Below are 25,216 nucleotides of genomic sequence, written 5' to 3' on the forward strand. Positions count from 1 at the left end.
AAGAGTATAAATTCACATGGTTTGATAGAACTACGTCTTTGTTTGATAAGATAGAGCAGGAAGGACAAAAGCTTAAATGGGACACATCCTCAACTATGTAAGTATATAATATCATCAAAAGTTAAACTTTTTAATTTTTTTAAAATTTATGCATAAATTATGTATAAATTCATTTATCTTTTCTACATATTTATCTTTTTTTATGTTAAATTGTCTTGATAAAACTTATGGTTCTATTCATGCAGGGACCTCTGGAGGAGCCATGTGAAAGCGGAAGGAGGCACGGATGATCACGAGCGACGACAGAGTAGCTCTTACATAGGTCTTTTATTTATACAAACTCATATTTTTTGTAAGGTATGCTCTGTTGAAATGAGTGATGCTAGAGTGCCAAGTCACCTAGCCAAGTTATCCCACATGAGCTATCATAGCTTTTTTGTACTTTCCTCATATAAAAGGAGGACATTTAAAGCATTGGAATACAAGCACAACATCTCAAGTCTTTTTATGAGTACAAGTTTCCATCTTGTAACCTAATTGAACTTGAGTCTAAACTTAATTAGCACACTCATCACTATGAGTATTGTTCATTTTTATCCACCTTAGATTAGTGTTATCATTAGTGTAGGATTAGATTAGGATTAGGATTAGGATCTAATTAGATAGTTGATTGTTGAGGAGATCTTGATCCATGATTTCAACATGGTATCAGAGCTTAGGTCTAGCTCTCTTAGCTTAGTTTTAACTCATACTAGTCTAACCTTTTCATTAATCACTTAATTAGCTACTAATCTCATCTTATCCCTTCTTCCTCTTTGTGGCCCAAATTTTAAATCCTTAGCATTTCTTGTTCTCTCAACCATTAGCCAAGATCTTTTAGCATAATCTTGCTCAACCCTAGGCTAATACACAACTAAGAGGAATTAGCAAATATCTTCCTCTACATGCAGAAAACGACGCATATCTATAAACTGGTCTCTTGTACCATTCCGCCTCTACACTTCGAATTGAAGAAAATTCTCTTAGCCAAGCTTAGATCATAGTATAAGCATCCCACATCTTGAAATTTGTGAGCATTGATGTAGTATACGACGCGGAAGAGCCCAAAAACCAGTCGCCACCTAACTGCATAAATCTGCCGTTGTTCATGGTTTTTAAGCTCATTGGCCTAGTCAAATCTTTGCTCCTAGCCAAGGGAAATAAGCCTTGCTTAAAATACCCTTCAATTCCACAAGCTCAATTGAAGCCTCCAGAAAATTGGGCCGCTAAATCATCATGATTAAGTACTAATTACCATCATTAGTGTTATATTACCAGAAATTGAGCTGAACCAAAGGCAAAATTGAAAAATTAGAGTGCTATTCCATCGTGGGAAACTTTTGTTGCATCAAAATTCATCTCAACCACTTGCATTGCTCAAACTTAAGTGAATTTTCACCGCATTGGGTTTATCTCTAGTTTACAAATCACTTGTAAAAGGGTAAGACACTGCCTGAGGCACTAAAATCAAGGCTCAAGGTAAGACCCCCTTCCAATCATGGAGCAGTCGTCTCAAGATTTAATGGTGATGGTTTTTTAACATGGCAAAGCAAGACCATGTACTTGCTTATGCAAGACCATGTACTTGCGTAAGGGGCTTTGGCACCTTATTGAGGATGAAGAAGTGGAGGTTGAGCCACTTCAAAACAACAAAGCATTGGGACTCATCTCTCAAAATCTTGGTGATGATGTGATTAGTCACATTGTTAGCATCAAGGATGCCAAGTTGGCATGGTAGGAACTTAACAAGATTTTTGGCACTGACTCAAAGAGCTCAAAGATCAACCTTCTCATGCAATTCTACAAGCTCAACAAGAAGGAGACCGAGACCATGGCACAACACATCAGTAAATTCAAAGGTATCAAACAACAACTTAGTGTATTAAAGAAAGTCATTGAGGAAGATGAATCTATTGTTGTATTGCAAAAAAGTGTTGACAAAGAACCTCATGAGTCAATTGTTGCTACACTTAAAAATGTGCCCAACACAAAACTTCAAGATGTAGAATCATCTCTGCTTGAACAAGAATCCAAATTCAAAGATAAAGAATCATTCAAATCACATTCAAGTGAGCAAGCACTGTATACAAAGGGTGGAATATTTCAAAGGACAAATCAATCAACATCTCAACTTCCAAGATGCTATCACTATTGGAAAACTTGGTCATACCAAGAATGAATGTCATAATAAAGATAAACCAAAGCTTGTTTGTGACTATTGTGGAAAAATTGGTCACCTAGAAGAAGATTGCTATCAAAAAAAGAACCAGGCAAACTACATCGAGGCCAAAGTTGTCCCAAACGGAAGACGTGCTCTTCTAGAGAAAGAACCATTGTACTTTTCACCCCTCTTGTCTCTGCAAAAAGTGTGATGAAATCAGCCTCTGAGGCCATATGATGCACTTGACAAGTGGAAATTCATAGCCAAAGTAGCTATAATGCCAAAGTAGCATAAAGGCCAAAGCAGCCTAGCACAAGGGGAGAGAGGAAGAGTGAAAGCCTAAAAATTATACCCAATCTAGCATCAAGGGGGGGTGTTGAAATGAGTGATGTAGAGTGCCAAGTCACCTAGCCAAGTTATCCCACATGAGCTATCATAGATTTGTTGTACTTTCCTCATATAAAAGGAGGACATTTGAAGCATTGGAATACAAGCACAACATCTCAAGTCTTTTTCTGAGTACAAGTTTCCATATTGTAACCTAACTAAACTTGAGTCTAAACTTAATTAGCACACACTCATCACCGTGAGTATTGTTCATTTTTATCCACCTTAGATTAGTGTTGTCATTAGTGTAAGATTAGATAGCTTAGTTTTAACTCATATTAGTCTAACCTTTTCATTAATCACTTAATTAGCTACTAATCTCATCTTATCCCTTCTTCCTCTTTGTGGCCCAAATTTTAAATCCTTTATCATTTCTTGTCCTCTCAATCATTAGCCAAGATCTTTTAGGATAATCTTGCTCAACCCTAGGCTAATACACACAGCTAAGAAGAATTAGCAAATATCTTCCTCTACAAGCAGAAAACGACGCATATCTGTAAACTGCTCTTTTGTGCCATTCCGCCTCTACACTTCGAATTGAAGAAAATTCTCTTAGCCAAGCTTAGAGCATAGTACAAGCATCCCACATCTTGAATTTTCTAAGCATTGATGCAGTATACGACGCAGAAGAGCCCAAAAACCAGTCGCCACCTAATTGCATAAATCCGCCGTGTTCGTGGTTTTTAAGCTCATTGGCCTAGTCAAATCTTTGCTCCTAGCCAAGGGAAATAAGCCTTGCTAAAAATCCCCTTCAATGGTAGCTTCCACAAGCTCAATTGAAGCCTCCAAAAAATCGGGCTGCTAATCATCATGTTTAAATACTAATTACCATCATTAGTGTTGTATTACAAGAAATTGAGCTAAACCAAAGACAAAATTGAAAAATTAGAGTGCTATTCCATTGTGGGAAACTTTTGTTGCATCAAAATTCATCTCAACCACTTGCATTGCTCAAACTTAAGTGAATTTTCATCGCATTGGGTTTATCTCTAGTTTGCAAATCGCTTGTAAAAGGGTAAGACACTGCCTGAGTACTAAAATCAAGGCTCAAGGTAAGACCCCCTTCCAATCATGGAGCTTGTAGAAGTCGTCTCAAGATTTGGTGATGGTTTTTTAACATGGCAAAGCAAGACCATGTACTTGCTTATGCGTAAGGGGCTTTGGCACCTTATTGAGGATGAAGAAGTGGAGGTTGAGCCACTTCCAAACAACAAAGCATTGGGCCTCATCGCTCAAAATCTTGGTGATGATGTGATTAGTCACATTGCTGGCATCAAGGATGGCAAGTTGGCATGGCAGGAACTTAACAAGATTTTTGGCACCGACACAAAGAGCTCAAAGATCAACCTTCTCATGCAGTTCTACAAGCTCGACAAGAAGGAGAACGAGACCATGGCACAACACATCAGTAAATTCAAAGGTATCAAACAACAACTTAGTGCATTAAAGAAAGTCATTGAGGAAGATGTATCTATTGTTGTATTGCTAAAAAGTGTTGACAAAGAACCTTATGAATCAATTGTTGCTACACTTAAAAATGTGCCCAGCACTAAACTTCAAGATGTAGAATCATCTCTACTTGAACAAGAATCCAAATTCAAAGATAAAGAATCATTCAAATCACATTCAAGTGAGCAAGCATTGTATATAAAGGGTGGGATATTTCAAAGGACAAATCAATCAACATCTCAACTTCCAAGGTGCTATCACTATGGAAAACTTGGTCATACAAAGAATGAATGTCGTAATAAAGATAAACCAAAGCTTGTTTGTGACTATTGTGGAAAAATTGGTCACCTGGAAGAAGATTGCTATCAAAAAAAGAACCAGGCAAACTACATCGAGGCCAAAGCTGTCCCAATAGAAGACGTGCTCTTCTAGAGATAGAACCATTGTACTTTTCACCCCTCTTGTCTCTACAAAAAGTGTGATGTAATCAGCCTCTAAGGTCATATGATGCACTCAAGCTGAAATTCATAGCCAAAGTAGTTATAATGCCAAAGTAGCATAAAGGCCAAAGCAGCCTAGCACAAGGGGAGAGAGAGGAAGAGTGAAAGCCTAAAAATTGTACCCAATCTAGCATCAAGGGGGGGTGTTGAAATGAGTGATGCTAGAGTGCCAAGTCACCTAGCCAAGTTATCCCACATGAGCTATCATAGCTTTGTTGTACTTTCCTCATATAAAAGGAGGACATTTGAAGCATTGGAATACAAGCACAACATCTCAAGTCTTTTTATGAGTACAAGTTTCCATCTTGTAACCTAACTAAACTTGAGTCTAAACTTAATTAGCACACACTCATCACCATGAGTATTGTTCATTTTTATCCACCTTAGATTAGTGTTGTCATTAGTGTAGGATTAGATTAGGATTAGGATTAGGATCTAATTAGATAGTTGATTGTTGAGGAGAGCTCGATCCATGATTTCAACATGCTCATTATTCTTGTAAGAGGTTTGTTCGTTAGCTAGCTCCTCTCATTATTTTCTTTATAAGACAACTTTCAAAATCACCAAAGGATCAAGATTTTTCCAAATTTCCTAATATGGTGTTTAGAGTTTTATACTGCTTGTGAGGTTTCTTAATGCCAACGAGTTACCGCATCTTGAATACGAATATTTGTGCAATTTCTAGTTTTCTAAATTTTACGCATAAATTATACATAACTTCAATTATCTATTCTGAATCTTTATCTCTAATGTGTACATTTAAAGTGCCTGGCTCGGTACTATGGGGGGGGCAGAATAGGACAGGTTGGGGTGAACTTCCCCAACCTATCCCATTTTGCCCAAAATTTTTTTTGTAGCAGTGTTAGTATGTATGTCGGTATTTAAATTAGTATTTACATCAGTTAAAACGTTGGTATTTATGTTGGTATTTACGTCGATATTTAAATTTTTTCATGAGCACTCGCTCTTTAGCAGCTCTGCTGCCAAGGTACCCAAAGCAATCTTTGGCAAAAAAAGTTGGGCTCCCCTTGTAGTGGACCTAATCAAGAGAATGCTTGCCTTTAAGAGAACCACATATAAATCCATAAATTCACATCCTTATATGTTGTCTTTCCATGCTCCTATATTTGGTCAATACCCATGCTTAACTGTTTGCATGCTCATTTGGGCACGAAGTGAATTCTAACGCCATAGACACCAATAGTTGGTTGAACGGCTTTTTTAAATTGGAGTCAGCTAGTGCAACCTCTTTAAAATCCAAGTACGGATGCCTTAGGAGTTTACCATCCCGAGTTTACTAATTTCTCTAGTTATCAATGTGTAGCAACCTAATTTACTTTCTTAGTTACCACCCTTAGTTTAAATAGTGTAGAAGCTTACATACGCAAGAGCGGTATAGCGTAACTCGCTTAGATACACTGATCATTGATGTGCATGAGGACCGCGACTGATGTGCATGCGCGTCGCGGAGGATCGTGTAGGAATCTACAGTTGTGTAACAATCTCTCCAAAAAAAAAAAAAAAACCCATATCGACAGACACAGGAAGCGGTCAGGATTCTGGGCAAGTCGTCGGCAAGCGGCCAGGCGGGATCATGATGCATCAGGAGAGCAGAATCCTGTCAGCATTCTGTATCATTCAGCAATGCTGGATGGTGACAAGCGGGTGCAGGTGAATTAGATCTGTGAGGGGTTAGATCCTAGAGAAGAGATGAGAAAGAGGTGCTCGACAATGAATGAAGAGAATTAGTCAGGGTCACATGTAAGGGGGAAAAGAACAGGAGACAGGAAATCAAAAGATGGTGACAAGGCGGGGGCATATCGAAAGAAGCTAGGCGAATAGGAAACATATGGAGGCAGAGAGCTTAGGAGCATTCGGAGAAGAAGAAGAAGAAGAGCAGAAAACGGAGGAATGACAGGCTAGAGAATCGGCTGACAATAGAAGCTGCGTATTCGCACACAGGGCAAGGCTATCGATAGATCAAGACAGGCTGAGGCATTTCTTTTAACTGTACGTGTGACAAATTTTTTCGGAATCAAGACAAAGTGGTGAAGAGAAGTACCATTAAAAATCAACCTCTAGCTGTAGTCAAGCTAATATATCCCATAAATCCAAATGGGACAATTTTGTAGTCAAGCAAATATATCACATAAATCCAAGTGGGACAATTTTGGCCTGACTGCAAATGCTCGTTTACAAGATGTTGAATGAATAGCAGTGAACCCTTTTAGTAGTTCTATGCGTGGCCAATTACCCTCGACTTTTAATCCTCAGCAAAGCCTGCACATGCTGACGACAAATGGGACAACGAGCCATCTTGGATGTGAGGACAGCGGCACAGCCAGTGCACATACACTGCAAACAGAAAACAGTTCAACAATCAGCATGAGGGTCACTACATCATAAGACGAACTGCTTTTGAGCATGGGTGATAAGACTAATACCATGTGTCTGCATGGCATGACAACAGTATCCCGAGGTTCTGACAAGCAGATTACACAAGCCTTTCCCATGTCAATCTCATGAGATTCAGCCCCTCCATAGACACTCTCCATGCCATAAATGTCATGTAGTTCATATCGTACACCATTGACCCAGACAATCTGCCGCAGCACTCGCACTTGGCAATCTCCATTTTTTTTCTTCTTAATGACCGCCTGAGTAAGCTGTCCATTTACAGACTGTAGAAGCTGTGCACCGACAACTTCATCAACATCCTTCAGGGTTTCTTCATGCAGTTCCTTAGAATCTGTCCGAGCTTTCACTACTAGAGGGCACACCCCATCAGGTCCCTCTTCTTCTATGAGCTTTGCAGCAAATGCATCCAAATAAATACCCGTTCCTGGAGCCTGCTTGAACTTTTGCCCGCATCCCTTACCAAAGGGCACTTGCATTGGCACATTGATATCGGGAAGCCAAGGAGTTAGGCTGCAGTTTGTACCCTCTTTCGCAAAAAAGAAGATAGTGAAGCTGCATTCATAATTTCAGATGCTTCACAAAGATTTAAAACATGATCTTTACTTTATCCCTTAATTAACAACAACTTCAATTTCTTACACATGCACACAAGGAACCTAGACAGTATAAAAAACCTTAAAGTTTCCAGATGGCAAAATACACATACCTTCCTGCAAAGTCTGCATCAAAAGAGAAGGCCAGCAGATAAGAACCAGGGTTTTCCTCATCCTTATCTAGCCTTAAGGTGCCCTTTAGTATGTTCACATGATTGCAAATAGTAATAGCTGGCAGTTCCAACATACGGCCAGGGGTAGGACTGGCTGCTGTGTTGGGCCAGTATGTGTCACTAGGGGAGGAGAAAATCGTGTTACGACGCATTGCTTCTGAGTACCTAGCGGGTGGTTGAAATTGAGGACTCAAAGGAGCTACCATGCCTACATGGGAGTCGAAGAAAAGATATGAGATAGGTGGCTGGTAGGGTAGTATTCGAGAGGGCATCGGAAAAGCCCATGACAGAGGAGTATGACCTAGGGGAGGAAGAGGAAGAGGAAGAGGAGGGTAAATTGGATGTAGAGGAGGAGGATGGTGATGCATGGGCACGCCTATCATTCTCCTACACCTACGTGAAGAAAGGGGATAAGGGTACATGGATGTATCGCCCATTCCCTATGCCTATTGCCTCAGCCTGTTACATCTATTGTCCTTGGATTTTGTACATTATGAAGGCCCTCTTCTCTTCCAAGGGAAGGAATTGCCTTGATTCTGATGCTGTGCTTGTAGAACATTGCCCTGAGTTTGCCCTGATTCCAAAGGGAATCATTTGTCGCAATTCTAATGCTACCTTAATCCTGCTCTGCATTTGCTTGCCTTGCTTCTAGATTCTTGATTCTAATACTACGCTTGTGAGGTTTCCCTTCTTTCAAAGAAACTAAATACTCCTTACAATCCGTGCTCTAATATGCTGATTCCAAATGCGAGAATCATGTCCGGTCCATATGGCAACCCTAATGTTAACCAAATTCTGCCCACTCTGCATGAGCATGGCCTTTGGCTTAACCAATGGCCTTCCACCTGTGCACACATCCTTCGCTAATGCAAGAACCATGGATAGAAGATCATCCTAACAGGCAAGGCATTCTGCCCTATATCAAGGTATGGTATGTCACATGTCACAGCCTTTTCCGTAACCACGTTGTACAACCCAGGCCCATGCCCCACTCCAAATGCAACAACCATGAAGAGCATTCGTCCCAACGATGTATGCCCACAAACAAGGGCCATGCACGCATTTCCCCCTGGCAGTCTTATGTTGTACGGAATTTTCAAAAGCTGTGCGACATGCAGTGTTTCTAAAAAAGATTATGTATCTCATAGTCCTGGGTCGCCCCTTGCACAGTTTCGCTCTTGCCCCGTTGCACTGCAACTTGCTACCCTTGACGTGCACCCCTTTGCTGCTGGTGCAATAGGCCTGCGCGGCTGGCATTATTATCACATCGTATCAAATTCGCCAAGGCAGTGGGCAGCCAATGTTACAAATAGTCATTCATGACACGCACAATGGATGCTTCCAAGGAAGAAGCATTTTTTATAACACCTTTTCCTCGGTAATCTTGCTACTTGATTTTCTCAAGATTGGATGAGAGATGTCTCTTGCGTTTATCGAGAGGCTCACATCGATGTGCTTGCTTGTGGAGGTTGAGGTGAACGCTTCCAGATCTCTCACTTCTTCGTACGACAAAGTTGTCCCTTAGCTCCCCTGTTATACCTAATTGTTGCAGAAACTTTGAGCATTTTCCTTCGCTCTAGTGCCATAGTATTTGGATTGAGATTCCCATTGCACACAGAGGAGGAGATTTTGGACTCTGAGTTGGCTAATGATACAACAACGTTTCTTCAGGCATCTTACTCGTGCCTTTGCTCATTTTGCACTGCCTTGGAAGTGTTTTATCTAGCAGCATGGGCCTTTATAAATTGGCATGAGTATATTAGATTTTGGGTCATAGTAGTGACCTTAAGAGGATTGATTGGGACATAGATGCTGGCTTCACATGGATTGAGAGAGGACACACTGCCAGATATCTTGGATGCTAGGTCGGGTTAGAGATTACATCTATCTACAGTTTTCCCATGTGCTCATGAGCATAAAGAAAAATCTCCTTCATTGGAGATGCTCTAGGAAGCACGCTCTAGGAAGTGTTGGTATACTGACCCTTCCCTAGTGATGGTGCATGCCCTATCATATATTTTCATTGGGACCCTGGTGAGTGGGGATGGATTGATGTGACTAATGCCATGAGAAACATACTTTTCTTTAGCTACACTATTGCGCAGGTTGCTCATGCTTAGGCAAACCCAAAGAGTTCCCACTCTTAGACCTCGTTAGTAGGAGGCGTATGACATTACACCCCCCATTCATAAGAGATTTTAGAAGAGACTCTGGCACTCATATTGGAGGAGCTATTATTTTATCCTACTTCTTTTGGGTATCTACATGGTGGGTTTCCCGTCAACAGCTGGAGATCTATTTTTGGTGTGAACCCCTCTTGTCCTAGATGCCCACCTCCATCTGAGATAATGTATCATTGCTTATGGGAGTGCAAAGAAGCATAGAGGATCTAGGTATATATAGCCTAGCTCTTGGGCAAATTGAGGAGTGATCCAATCTATATTACTTAGGGTGCTATTGCATTGTTGACTCAGTTTGTCCCATACCTTCTTTTTTAGGGCAAGGGAGCAGATCCTATTATACTTATCCATAGGGGCATAGCTCAAATATGTTTGCTTCAAGATAGCCCCCCCAATTACGATACACACCATCTCTACTGAGTATTGACACCACTTGGGAGATTATTTCTAGTATCACGATGTGGCATATCTGGAAGACCAAGATGCTCAGAGGTCTTCTTGAGGGTAGGGAATGACATCATACATACTATTTTTGCCACCTAGGCCTATACACAATGATCTTCTAGAGCTGTACAAGCAAAATGCAGCACATGTATGAGAGAGTGGAACCATGGTATTTTCTTATCCTCCACTCCTACAGGGATTTTATGGCAGCATAATGCCACCGATTAGTTGAGATCTCCCTACCTTTTGGTTTTAGAGCTCCCTTGTATGATTTTATAGTACTTACATAGAAGTCTCTTGTATGATTTTATAGTACTTACATAGAAGTCTCTTGTATGATTTTATAGTACTTACATAGAAGTCTCTTTTTATAGTACTTAGATAGAAGTCTCTTGTATGATTTTATAGTACTTACATAGAAGTCTCTTTTTTGATTTTATAGTACTTACATAGAAGTCTCTTGTATGATTTTATAGTACTTACATAGAAGTCTCTTGTATGATTTTATAGTACTTACATAGAAGTCTCTTTTTTGAAAAAAAAAACCTCAAAACTAGTGTTGTTCTTGTAGCTCAACATCCCTAATTTGCGCTTAACAAATGAAGACTCTTGGATTGTGGACAAAATTAGTGCAAACCTGCAATTGTGTTTTGTCATTTGAAGTGGCATCTCAAAGTGTTTAATAGTAGTAGACTTTAGCACTCAATAAACCAGTAGGAGAGTCTATGCAATGAAGCCTAGATCTATAGACGAATTTTGTTTGTAGTGGTTTTGAATCAAACTTCTTTCACCTCTTTCCTCTCTTGCTTCTTTGCTTGCATCAACATACGAAAAAGCTTTTATTGTGTTTAAGTCGCTTTCCCTTTGATTGGCATCATGGCTTCTGCCCAAGCCAATCATCCTCCACCCTCGCCAACTGGTAGAGCAACTCTATTCTTCAAAGAGAGGAGCTTAAGACCTTACAAGAAGATTTAGGTAAAGAAGTCAAGACCACACTCATTAGAGAAATTTTTAGGTCTTATCCTTTCCGCTCTCATTCTAGGGATTAGATCCTAGTGGCACTTCCCACACTTAGCTTGCCTTGTATTTTATTAATGACCACTTGTTGGAATGGACTTCTTCCAGGAAGATTTTGATTCGATGTAGGAAATCGCATAGACTCCTCTTGAGAGTAACCCATTTCCTCTCGGCCTAAGGAAGATTTCTTCTTCCGATACTGCTAGAACTTCGACCTGGTGCCAGAGGAATGCAACTTTTGTCTGATATTCCTTAGTTCCCCAAGTTCCAATGGATCTATTGGAAGCTTTTGGCTCCATAGGGTGAGCCTTTGGACAAGTTTTGGAAGTCCCGTCCTTCCAGAGACACCTTGCACACAATGGCTACAACATTTATTAATGGGGTATCACGAGTCATGATACTTATGCAAATCATTTTGTTATTCCCTTGTGGTTCACTTCTTTTTTTTTTTGGTGGTTTTATGTATGCAGACATATTCCCATCAAGTTACATAGAGGAACAACCATTGAAGAACATAACAGGGACCTTCAATGCTTTCCATTCGACCATAGGTGAGGTTTTATTTTCCAACAAGAACCCTATGACACTTCTTGGCAGTAAAATATTCTTTCAAGTCTTCCATAGTGTCTAGGGCCAAACACTATGGAAGACTTGAAAAGCTTCCATTTCCCTCATTAGGAAGAATTGAGTGGCCAATCCTAAACAAATGGAGTGTAGATGCCTTCAAAGACAATGATTAGTTATATCCAATCCTCTTTAAAATTTACAAAGCCCTCTCAATCACTAGGTCTTAGTTGGTATGCTCCCATTCACCTTTTTGTGCACGTGTTTTGTAAGCTCTTGCCCCACAAGCCACTCCAACAATGTTTATTTGCAAGAAATTGCAATCTGATCAGATGAATGGTTTATTTGGAAATGCATGGGATATAGTGGAAGGGGTGCATATGGGAGATGTATATTCTTGCAAAGTTGTGATTACAAGTATCACACTTCGATACTTGAAAGCATGCTCAAATTTATACATCTGATTATTTTACGAGCGATGGATGAAGAAAAAGGGAGAGTGGATACCATTGCAGTCATGTGAGGGTGTTGATTCACCCATAGAACTGATGGTCAAACTACTCAATGGCACCATTGACCTTGTCAACGCTAGCAAAGAATGGATCTTAGTAGACGTTTGAGAGAACCTACTAATCATGGGATTTGAGGAAGTACTACTCAATGGCACCATTGACCTTGTCAACGCTAGCAAAGAATGGATCTTAGTAGACGTTTGAGGGCACCTACTAATCATGGGATTTGAGGAAGTACAAGATACAAGCTTCAAGATAGAATATCGAAAGGTATTAGGTTTTTTCTCATTAATTTTTTACTTGATTTTTCTTGACCATCCATGCTTTGAAGATATTTTTTCATGTGTTTGTGTAGATTGGGAGATGTATGGAGAAGTCTTTCATGGTTCGTGATTCTTGGAGGGACGGGGGTGTGGTACTGCAATTAGGAGTGTAATTGGGTAATGTCATTGTAAATGTTTTTCCTTGTAATCCAGCTTTTCCCTTTTTGGTCCGATATGTAATGAATAGTATGGACTATTTGGATCAAGCTTGAATGATCGAAATAAGTTCAATTTGGATAAGTTTGAACAAAATTATTATTTGTATACGTTTGATTAAATATATTGCTTGGATTAAGTATTTGAATTAAAATGACAGTTTAATAAAGTATTTTGGGCGATCGGCCCTTTTTCGGAGGGAGTCACTGACATATTATAGAAAATGATGCAGCTATACCTTACCACTAAATCTCTTTGGTATAATTTTAGATGAGTGTGATCACTTGTGGTTGGGGGTTTTTCGTAGGACATGCATGCCTCTTCAGGTGTTGGGGTTGTTGCCTTCTATTCCATTTAGTCTGGATGGTAGTTGGAGAGATTTGATGTACAGGTAATCACACATGGCTATGTGTTCCATCTAGTGCAAGTAATGGGTATACTGACCCTTCCCTAGTGATGGTGCATGCCCTATCGTATCTTTTCATTGGGACCCTGGTGAGTGGGGATGGATTGATGTGACTAATGCCATGAGAAACATACTTTTCTTTAGCTACACTATTGTGCAGATTGCTCATGCTTAGGCAGACCCACAGACTTCCCACTCTTAGACCTCGTTAGGAGGCGTATGACATTACACCCCCCATTCATAAGAGATTTTAGAAGAGACTCTCGCACTCATATCGGAGGAGCTATTATTTTATCCTACTTCTTTTGGCTATCTACATGGTGGGTTTCCCGTCAACAACAACTGGAGATCTATTTTTGGTGTGAACCCCTCTTGTCCTAGATGCCCACCTCCATCTGAGATAGTGTATCATTGCTTATGGGAGTGCAAAGAAGCATAGAGGATCTAGGTATATATAGCCTAGCTCTTGGGAAAATTAAGGAGTGTTCCTTTCTATATTACTTAGGGTGCTATAGCATTGTTGACTCAGTGTGTCCCATACCTTCTTTTTTAAGGCAAGGGAGCAGATCCTATTATACTTATCCATAGGGGCATAGCTCAAATATGTTTGCTTCAACATAGCCCCCCCAATTACGATACACACCATCTCTACTGAGTATTGACACCACTTAGGAGATTATTTCTAGTATCACAATGTGGCATATCTGGAAGACCAAGATGCTTAGAGGTTTTTTGACCACCTAGGCCTGTAAACAATGATCTTCTAGAGCTGTACAAACAAAATGCAACACATTTATGAGAGAGTGGAACCATGGTATTTTTTTATCCTCCACTCCTACAGGGATTTTATGGCAGCATAATGCCACCGATTAGTTGAGATCTCCCTACCTTTTGGTTTTAGAGCTCCCTTGTATGATTTTATAGTTCTTAAATAGAAGTCTCTTTTTTGGAAAAAAAACCTGACAACCAGTGTTGAAGCCCTAATCGTTGTAGCTCAACATCCCTAATTTGCGCTTAACAAATGTCGACTCTTGGAATGTGGACAAAATTAGTGCAAACCTGCAGTTGTGTTTTGTGATTTGAAGTGGCATCTCAAAGTGTTTAATAGTAGTAGACTTTAGAACTCAATAAACCAGTAGGAGAGTCTATGTCTCTAAAGCAATGAAGCCTAGATCTATAGACGAATTTTGTTTGTAGTGGTTTTGAATCAAACTTCTTTCACCTCTTTACTCTCTTGCTTCTTTGCCTGCATCAACATACGAAAAAGCTTTTATTGTGTTTAAGTCGATTGCTTTCCCTTTGATTGGCATCATGGATTCTGCCCAAGCCAATCATCCTCCACCCTCGCCAAGTGGTGTAGCAACTCTATTCTTCAAAGAGAGAAGCTTAAGACCTTACAAGAATATTTAGGTAAAGAAGTCAAGACCGCACTCATTAAAGAGATTTTTAGGTCTTATCCTTTTCGCTCTCATTCTAGGGATTAGATCCTAGTGGCACTTCCCACTTAGCTTGCCTTGTATTTTATTAAAATGACCACTTGTTGGAAGGGACTTCTTCCAGAAAGATTTTGATTCGATGTAGGAAATCTCATAGACTCCTCTTGAGAGTAACCCATTTTCTCTCGGCCTAAGGAAGATTTCTTCTTCCAATACTACTAGAACTTTGACCTGGTGCCAGAGGAATGCAACTTTTGTCTGAAATTCCTTAGTTCCCCAAGCTCCAATGGATCTATTGGAAGCTTTTGGCTCCATAGGGTTAGCCTTTGGACAAGTTCTGGAAGTCCTGTCCTTCCAGATACACCTTGCACACAATGGCTACAACATTTATTAATGGGGTATCACGAGTCATGATACTCGTGCAAATCATTTTGTTATTCCCTTGTTGTTCACTTCTTTTTTTTTGTGGTTTTATGTATGCAGACATATTCCCATCAAGTTACATAGAGGGACAACCATTGAAAAACATAAGAGGGACCTTCAATGCTTTCCATTCCACCATAGGTGAGGTTTTATTTCCCAACAAGAACCCTATGACACTTCTTGGCACAGTAGAATATTCTTTCAAGTCTTCCATAGTGTCTAGGACCAAACACTATGGAAGACTTGAAAAGCTTCCATTTCCCTCATTAGGTAGTATTGAGTGGCAAATCCTAGACAAATGGAGTGTAGATGCCTTCAAAGAAGATGATTAGTTATATCGTGCACGTGTTTTGTAAGCTCTTGCCACCACAAGCCACTCCAACAATGTTCATTTGCAAGAAATTGCAATCTGATTAGATGAATTGTTTATTTGGAAATGCATGGGATATAGTGGAAGGGGTGTATATGGGAGATGTATATTCTTGCAGAGTTGTGATTTCAAGTATCACACTTCGATACTTGAAAGCATGCTCAAATTTATACATCTGATTATTTTATGAGCAATGGATGAAGAAAAAGGGGGAGTGGATACCATTGCAGTCATCTGAGGGTGTTGATTCACCCATAGAACTATCGGTCAAACTACGCAATGGCACCATTGACCTTGTGAACGCTATTAAAGAATGGATCTTAGTAGACGTTCGAGGGCACCTACTAATCATGGGATTTGAGGAAGTACAAGATGCAAGGTTCAAGGTAGAACATCAAAAGGTATTAGATTTTTCCTCATTAAATTTTTTAGTTGATTTTTCTTGACCATCCATGCTCTGAAGATATTTTTTCATGTGTTTGTGTAGATTGGAAGATGTATGGAGAAGTCTTTCATGGCTCGTGATTCTTGGAGGGACGGTGGTGTGGAATTGCAATTAGGAGTGTAATTGGGTAATGTCATTGTAAATGTTTTTCCTTGTTATCCAGCTTTTTCCTTTTTGGTCGATATGTAATGAATAGCATTATAAAATCCCTGACCCCACCATGCAACAAATTCAGGGGTGCTAGCAGCGGAAGTAGCACTTCTTGCGCGAGGCAGGGTCCCACACTCGAGGCCTCGCCCATGGATATTTGGACAAGAGACTAATCCATCGGTTCTTCCAAAACCGAACCCGAAAAAGCTTCCCTTGCCGGAAAGCACGGGCGATTCCTGCAGGATAACTTTTCTCTAACGTAGTCAAAAGCCTTAACTAACTGAACTGATCTACCTTAGTCCGTAAGTCCCATAGTCAGATCAGGGAAAAGATTGCACTTGGATCATAGAGACCAACTCTTTTTTCCTTGTTGAGAGAGGCATAGCCGTTGATTCTTTTCCATAGAACAATTTTTGTCTGGGATTTACTTCATCTATCGTACCATAACAGAATTGAGTCTCAATTTAGGGATCCATCAGTCTAACCCCATCCAGTCCCACTCAGGGAAAAGTGTTCCCAGGCCCCCTAGCCGGATATTCATGCAAACTTAAAACTAGTCACACCACTTACACACCCAATATGAAATTGCCTTTTTCACAGAATGAGCTATCTTTAAACATAATCATTTAATGAAACCATTGTGTCACTGATCATAATCCTTAAAATCTCTGGTTGAATCCTTATTTCCAATCATTCCTTCATCGGTGTATCTATGGCATCATTGGTAACCAGAACGCTCACCACCTGTCCACTCAGGGGCTTTTCTTTAGTTCCTAGCTCATAGTAGTAACCGACATATATTCACATATCGAAAATGGAATCTCCGTTGAATATCAGCAAGATCAACCATCTGATCCATATAAAAGAGCCATGGACTCATCCGTTGAGGACCAGCAAGGTCAATCAACCAGATCCATGCCCGAATTCAGAAAACAACTCTTACTCCTTCTTCCAATATCTTCCCCGACGCACACATGGCGGCGACCGAGAGCCCGAGCACCGTATGGTCAGCACCCTCTAGGATCCTTTGCAGGTGACCTAGCGCTTCACTCATAGGCCGCTTCCTTGGTCCCTCATCCACCGTACCGGAAGCTCACCATTTTAATCGAACCGAGGCTGGTCAAGACCTCGGCTGACCTTGCTACGCGAGATGTCCTCCATTGACTCTCCATCAGCTGCTGTTGCAACTTTATCAGATTAGGTCTCCACGACCTCATTCACAAGACGGTCAAAATGCTTCTCCAGTATTCTTGACATAAAACAGTCATTTAAAAACAGTTCAAAAATATAGTTTCTATAACAAACTCTCGTCTTTCCACATTGCTCCACATCAACCCACATTATTTAATTCCATAACCATTTCATAAGTATTCCTATTCTCATCCAATCACATCATTTTTCATCTCATCACATCTTTCCTCAATTTATCCTCATCAGATCTCATCCACTCGCATCTACCCATATCCACATCTCATCACATCACATTCATTCACATCTCATCCATTCAGACCACATCACATTCACTCACATCTCATCCACTCAGACCACATCACATTCCCTCACATCACATCTCATTCATTTTACCTCACATCTCACTCATTCACATCTATCCTGATTCACATCCCATCACATCTCATTCATTTTACCTCACATCTCACTCATTCACATCTATCCTGATTCACATCCCATCACATCTCATCCATTTAGACCACATCACATTCCCTCACATCACATCTCATTCATTTTACCTCACATCTCATTCATTCACATCTATCCTGATTCACATCCCATCACATCACATTCATTCACATCTCATCCATTCAGACCACATCACATTCACTCACATCTTATCCACTCAGACCACATCACATTCACTCACATCACATCTCATTCATTTTACCTCACATCTCATTCATTCACATCTATCCCGATTCACATCCCATCACATCACATTCACTCACATCTTATCCACTCAGACCACATCACATTCACTCTCATCACATCTCATTCATTTTACCTCACATCTCATTCATTCACATCTATCCCGATTCACATCCCATCACATCACATTCATTCACATCTCATCCATTCAGACCACATCACATTCACTCACATCTCATCCACTCAGACCACATCACATTCACTCACATCTCATCCACTCAGACATCCACTCAGACCACATCACATTCACTCACATCTCATCCACTCAGACCACATCACATTCACTCACATCTCATCCACTCAGACCACATCACATTCACTCACATCTCATCCACTCAGACATCCACTCAGACCACATCACATTCTCTCACATCTCATCCACTCAGACCACATCACATTCACTCACATCTCATCCACTCATACCACATCACATCTCATTCATTCACATCTATCCTGATTCACATCCCATCACATCACATTCATTCATATCCATCATATTCACATTCATTCATATTAATCACATTCACATTTATTCATATTCATCACATTCACATTCATTCATATCTATCACATTCACATCCACATATATTTATGACACATCACATCTCTTTCCATCACATCACATTCTTTCACATACACATCTATATCCATTCTTTCACATACTCATTCACATCAATTCTTTCACATATATATTCACATCCATTATCATCACATACATTCACTCACATCCCATATCATTCATTTATGTTCTGATTCACATGACATTACATTTCATCCATTCATTCACATTTATCTAATTCACATCACATCTCATCACATCTATTCACCTCACATCTCATCACCTCTATTCACATCACATCCATCCATTCATTCCCATTTATCTGATTTGCATCACATCTCATCACATCTACACACCTCACATTCTCATCACTTCTATTCACATCACATCCATCCATCCATTCAATCCCATCTATCTGATTCGCATCACATCTCATCACATCTATTCACCTCACATTCTCATCACCTTTATTCACACCACATCCATCCATCCATTCATTCCTATCTATCTGATTCGCATCACATATCATCACATCTATTTACCTCTCATTCTCATCACCTCTATTCACATCACATCCATCCATCCATTCATTCCCATCTATTTGATTCGCATCACATCTCATCACATCTATTCACCTCACATTCTCATCACTTCTATTCATAGAATTTAAACATAGAATTTAAGAGAATTCTAATTTTTGATATAAAGATTCTTTACGCATCTATTTATGCATAATAACACTTTTGAAATAAAAATAAATCTTTTATGCATCTTTCTATGCATAAAATCCAAATTCAATGAAAACAACACTTTTATAATAAAAAGATTTTCAATATGCATCTTTCTATGCATAGAAATTAGTTTCAATAATTAATATCAATGATATCCATGCATATTCATAGGTGAATATGTACATGGAGTAAATAAAAATATTTCTTTTAGAATGCACAAACGGTGGGGATTAATCTTTTAGAATAACATAAAGATAAACTTTATTTCCACAAAATTTAAATTTTTTTAACCATAACCTCCTTTGTATGGCTGACCATTTCTCAATTTTTACATTCTAATATCACTTTAAATTAATCCCAAGTTGAAGTAAAGCACTCTAATCTACTCAATTTTCACTTTCTAAAGAGTAAACAATAAGAAGAGTTTAAATCAATTTTTGTTACTCATTTTTGGATAAAGAAAGGCTGAATTCTTAATGAAGAGAAGGGGGTGGCCTTTTCATCAAGGCATAACATCTATATTCTCATTAAAAAAGCAAGAATAAAAAAACCATAGATTAGAATTTAAAAAAGTAGAATTTTTAACTTACAAGGAGTTTTATGAGCTTTCCTTTGGCTTGAGGGATTGAGGGTTCTACTCTTGTTTGGATCAAGAGTGGCCACCAATTCTTTGTAGAGGATTTAGTAAAAAACAATTGAATTATCAAGTGAATTCAATGTTTTCGGCTCTGGGGAGGAGTAGAGTAACAGTGCATAAACACTATTAACCTTTTACAAAGGGGGAGGCTTCTATTTATAGGAAAAAATGAGCCTCTAACCAAGCAAACTGATTCTAGAATTTTCCAAATCAGTTTGGTCAATTTTTGACCATTTTTGGGTCAGTTTAGCTTACTTTTTGGATCTAGTTGAAACAGGAGAGAGGAGAGATGAAAATATCTCATTATTTATGAGTTTAAAACTCCCCCACACCTGGGAAATAGGTGCCTCCTTCATGAGGGAAATTCCCCACATTGAGGTGTCAAACATGCATCATTTCCTCTAAATATCTCTTCTTTTTTAACTAATAAACCTTGTCCTAACTCTTCATCTTATGTGAGTATTTACTTATTTTTGGAAGATTTTCTTTTATTCTTAAATTTATCTCCTCCTTACATTTGGATTAATCTTATTGGTCCATAGGAACCTTAATTGGAGCATAATTCAAAAATTTCTGAAAATCTGGACCATTAGGCTAAGGTCCTTTATACCTATTGTTTATTAATTCCAATCGAACATTGAAAAGTTCTTTTTGAATTTCTGTTTCAGGGAAAACCATTTTAGACACTAGGAGGATTTTTATATCCAAAAGTATCTCAATGTTGAATTACCACCCTCTAGACATTTTCTCTCTCTAGGCCAAAACAGGGTAAAACATGATCTTTCTTTTATTTCAAAGAGAGGGGAGTAATTATAAGATCAAAAGGGGAGGTTCTTACACCTACACACCTCAAAAGCTGGAGGGAGGAATCTTACAAGCATGGACTATTTGGATCAAGCTTGAATGATCGAAATAAGTTCAATTTGGATCAAGCTTGAATGATCGAAATAAGTTTAATTTGGATAAGTTTGTACAAAATTATTATTTGTATACGTTTGATTAAATATATTGCTTGGATTAAGTATTTGAATTAAAATGAATGTTTAATAAAGTATTTTGGGCGATCGGTCCTTTTTTGTTTTTAAGTGTAAAATTGTCGATTTTCAAACCCTAATTTCAGAGGGAGTCACTCACATATTACACAAAATGATGCAGCTATACCTTACCGCTAAATCTCAGTGGTATAATTTTAGATGAGTATGATCACTTGTGGTTGGGGGTTTTTTGTAGGACATGCATGCCTCTTCAGGTGTTGGGGTTTCCAAAGCCAAAGGACGAATAGGGTGTTGCCTTCTATTCCATTTAGTCTGGATGGTAGATGGAGAGATTTGATGTACAGGTAATCACACATGGCTATGTGTTCCATCTAGTGCAAGTAATGGGTTGCTCTGGCAAGCACGCTCTAGGAAGTGTTGGTATACTGACCCTTCCCTAGTGATGGTGCATGCCCTATCATATATTTTCATCGGGACCCTGGTGAGTGGGGATGGATTGATGTGACTAATGCCATGAGAAACATACTTTTCTTTAGCTACACTATTGTGCAAGTTGCTCATGCTTAGGCAGACCCAAAGAGTTCCCACTCTTAGACCTCGTTAATTAGTAGGAGGCGTATGACATTACACCCCCCATTCATAAGAGATTTTAGAAGAGACTTTGGCACTCATACTGGAGGAGCTATTATTTTATCCTACTTCTACATGGTGGGTTTCCCGTCAACAATTGGAGGTCTTATTTTGGTGTGAACCCCTCTTGTCCTAGATTCCCACCTCCATCTGAGATACTGTATCATTGCTTATGGGAGTGCAAAGAACCATAGAGGATCTAGGTATATATAGCCTAGCTCTTGGGCAAATTGAGGAGTGATCATATTTATATTACTTAGGGTGCTATTGCATTATTGACTCAGTTTGTCCCATACCTTCTTTTTTAGGGCAAGGGAGCAGATCCTATTATACTTATCCATTGGGGCATAGCTCAAATATGTATGCTTCAAGATAGCCCCCCCAATTACGATACACACCATCTCTACTCAGTATTGACACCACTTGGGAGATTATTGCTAGTATCGCGATGTGGCATATCTGGAAGACCAAGATGCTGAGAGGTCTTCTGAGGGTAGGAAATGGCACCATTCATACTATTTTTGCCACCTAGGCCTATATACAATGATCTTCTAGAGCTGTGCTACAAACAAAATGCAGCACATTTATGAGAGAGTGGAACCATGGTATTTTCTTATCCTCCACTCCCACAGGGATTTTATGGCAGCATAATGCCACCGATTAGTTGAGATCTTCCTACCTTTTGGTTTTAGATCTCCCTTGTATGATTTTATAGCTCTTAAATAGAAGTCTCTTTTTTGAAAAAAAAAACCTGACAACCAGTGTTGAAGCCCTAATTCTTGTAGCTCAACATCCCTAATTTTACAAGAAGATTTAGGTAAATAAGTCAAGACCACACATATTAGAGAGATTTTTAGGTCTTATCCTTTCCGCTCTCACTCTAGGGATTAGATCCTAGTGGCACTTCCCACTTAGCTTGTCTTGTATTTTCTTAATGACCACTTGTTGGAAGGGACTTCTTCCAGGAAGATTTTGATTCGATGTAGGAAATCTCAATAGACTCCTCTTGAGAGTAACCCATTTCCTTTCGGCCTAAGGAAGATTTCTTCTTCCGATACTGCTAGAACTTCGACTTGGTGCCAGAGGAATGTAACTTTTGTGTTCCATCTAGTGCAAGTAATGGGTTGCTCTGGGAAGCATGCTCTAGGAAGTGTTAGTATACTGACCCTTCCCTAGTGATGGTGCATGCCCTATCATATATTTTCATTGGAAATCCTGGTGAGTGGGGATGGATTGATGTGACTAATGCCATGAGAAACATACTTTTCTTTAGCTACATTGTTGTGCTGTGGTTGCTCATGCTTAGGCAGAACCAGAGAGTTTCCACTCTTAGACCTTGTTAGGAGGCGTATGACATTACAGCCCCCATTGATAAGAGATTTTAGAAGAGACTCTAGCACTCATATTGGAGTAGCTATTATTTTATCCCACTTCTTTTGGCTATCTACATGGTGGGTTTCCCGTCAACAACTGGAGATCTATTTTTGGTGTGAACCCCTCTTGTCCTGGATGCCCACCTCCATCTGAGATAGTGTGTCATTGCTTATGGGAGTGCAAAGAAGCATAGAGGATCTAGGTATATATAGCCTAGCTCTTGGGCAAATTGAGGAGTGATCCAATCTATATTACTTAGGGTGCTATTGCATTGTTGACTCAGTTTGTCCCATACCTTCTTTTTTAGGGCAATGGAGCAGATCCTATTATACTTATCCATAGGGGCATAGCTCAAATATGTTTGCTTCAAGATAGCCCCCCCAATTACGATACACACCATCTCTACTAAGTATTGACATCACTTGGGAGATTATTGCTAGTATCACGATGTGGCATATCTGGAAGACCAAGATGCTCAGAGGTCTTCTTGAGGGTAGGGAATGACATCGTTCATACTATTTTTGCCACACCTAGGCCTATATACAATGATCTTCCAGAGTTGTACAAACAAAATGCAGCACATTTATGAGAGAGTGTGGAACCATGGTACTTTCTTATCCTCCACTTCTACAGGGATTTTATGGCAGCGTAATGCCACCGATTAGTTGAGATCTCCCTACCTTTTGGTTTTAGAGCTCCCTTGTATGATTTTATAGTACTTAAACAGAACTCTCTTTTTTGAAAAAAAAACCTGACAACCAATGTTGAAGCCTTAATTCTTGTAGCTCAACATCCCTAATTTGCGCTTAACAAATGAAGACTCTTGGACTGTGGACAAAATTAGTGCAAACCTGCAATTGTGTTTTGTGATTTGAAGTGGCATCTCAAAGTGTTTATTAACAGTAGTACACTTTAGCACTCAATAAACTAGTAGGAGAGTCTATGTCTCTAAAGCAATGAAGCCTAGATCTATAGACGAATTTTGTTTATAGTGGTTTTGAATCAAACTTCTTTCACCTCTTTCCTCTCTTGCTTCTTTGCCTGCATCAACATACGAAAAAGCTTTTATTGTGTTTAAGTCGATCGCTTTCCCTTTGATTGGCATCATGGCTTTTGCCCAAGCCAATCATCCTCCACCCTCGCCAACTGGTAGAGCAACCCTCTTCCTCAAAGAGAGGAGCTTGAGACCTTACAAGAAGATTTAGGTAAAAAAGTCAAGACCACACTCATTAGAGAGATTTTTAGGTCTTATCCTTTCCGCTCTCATTCTAGGGATTAGGTCCTAGTGGCACTTCCCACTTAGCTTGCCTTGTATTTTCTTAATGACCACTTGTTGGAAGGGACTTCTTCCAGGAAGATTTTGATTCGATGTAGGAAATCTCATAGACTCCTCTTGAGAGTAACCCATTTCCTTTCGGCCTAAGGAAGATTTCTTCTTCCGATACTGCTAGAACTTCGACTTGGTGCTAGAGGAATGTAACTTTTGTCTGATATTACTTAAGTCCCCATTCTCCGATGGATCTATTGGAAGCTTTTGGCTCCATAGGGTTAGCCTTTGGACAAGTTCTGGAAGTCCTGTCCTTCCAAAGACACCTTGCACACAATGGCTACAACATTTATTAATGGGGTATCACGAGTCATGATACTCGTGCAAATCATTTTGTTATTTCCTTGTTGTTCACTTTTTTTTTTGGTGGTTTTATTTTATGCAGACATATTCCCATCAAGTTACTACATAGAGGAACAACCATTGAAGAACACAATAGGGACCTTCAATGCTTTCCATGCCACCATAGGTGAGGTTTTATTTCCCAACAAGAACCCTATGACACCTTGTTTTGGCAGTAGAATATTCTTTCAAGTCTTCCATAGTGTCTAGGACCAAACACTATGGAAGGCTTGAAAAGCTTCCATTTCCCTCATTAGGCAGTATTACTGAGTGGCCAGTCCTAGACAAATGGAGTGTAGATGCCTTCAAAGAAGATGATTAGTTATATCCAATCCTCTTTGAAATTTACAAAGCCCTCTCGATCCAGTAGGTCTTAGTTGGTATGCTCCCATTCACCTTTTTGTGCACGTGTTTTGTAAGCTCTTGCCACAAACCACTCCAACAATGTTCGTTTGCAAGAAATTGCAATATGATATGAGATTAATGGTTTATTTGGAAATGCATGGGATATAGTGGAAGGGGTGCATATGGGAG

General features: G+C 39.5%; 1 protein-coding gene across 1 annotated transcript; it reads right to left on the reverse strand.

The window, feature by feature from the left end:
- Positions 1–6,579: 6,579 nt before the first annotated feature.
- On the reverse strand, positions 6,580–9,011 carry LOC147628857 (putative E3 ubiquitin-protein ligase LUL2). Its single transcript, XM_086812931.1, has 3 exons — positions 7,661–9,011; positions 6,981–7,506; positions 6,580–6,891 (listed from the first exon to the last, which is right to left on the reverse strand). Exons 1-3 carry the CDS (start codon positions 8,155–8,157, stop codon positions 6,787–6,789), a joined length of 1,128 nt encoding a protein of 375 aa, XP_086669057.1. The 5' UTR covers positions 8,158–9,011; the 3' UTR covers positions 6,580–6,786.
- Between the last annotated feature and the right edge of the window lie 16,205 nt (positions 9,012–25,216).

Source organism: Cibotium barometz, chromosome 18, assembly GCF_041138505.1.
Source record: "Cibotium barometz isolate CiBa-2024 chromosome 18, ASM4113850v1, whole genome shotgun sequence".
Lineage (NCBI taxonomy): Eukaryota > Viridiplantae > Streptophyta > Polypodiopsida > Cyatheales > Cibotiaceae > Cibotium > Cibotium barometz.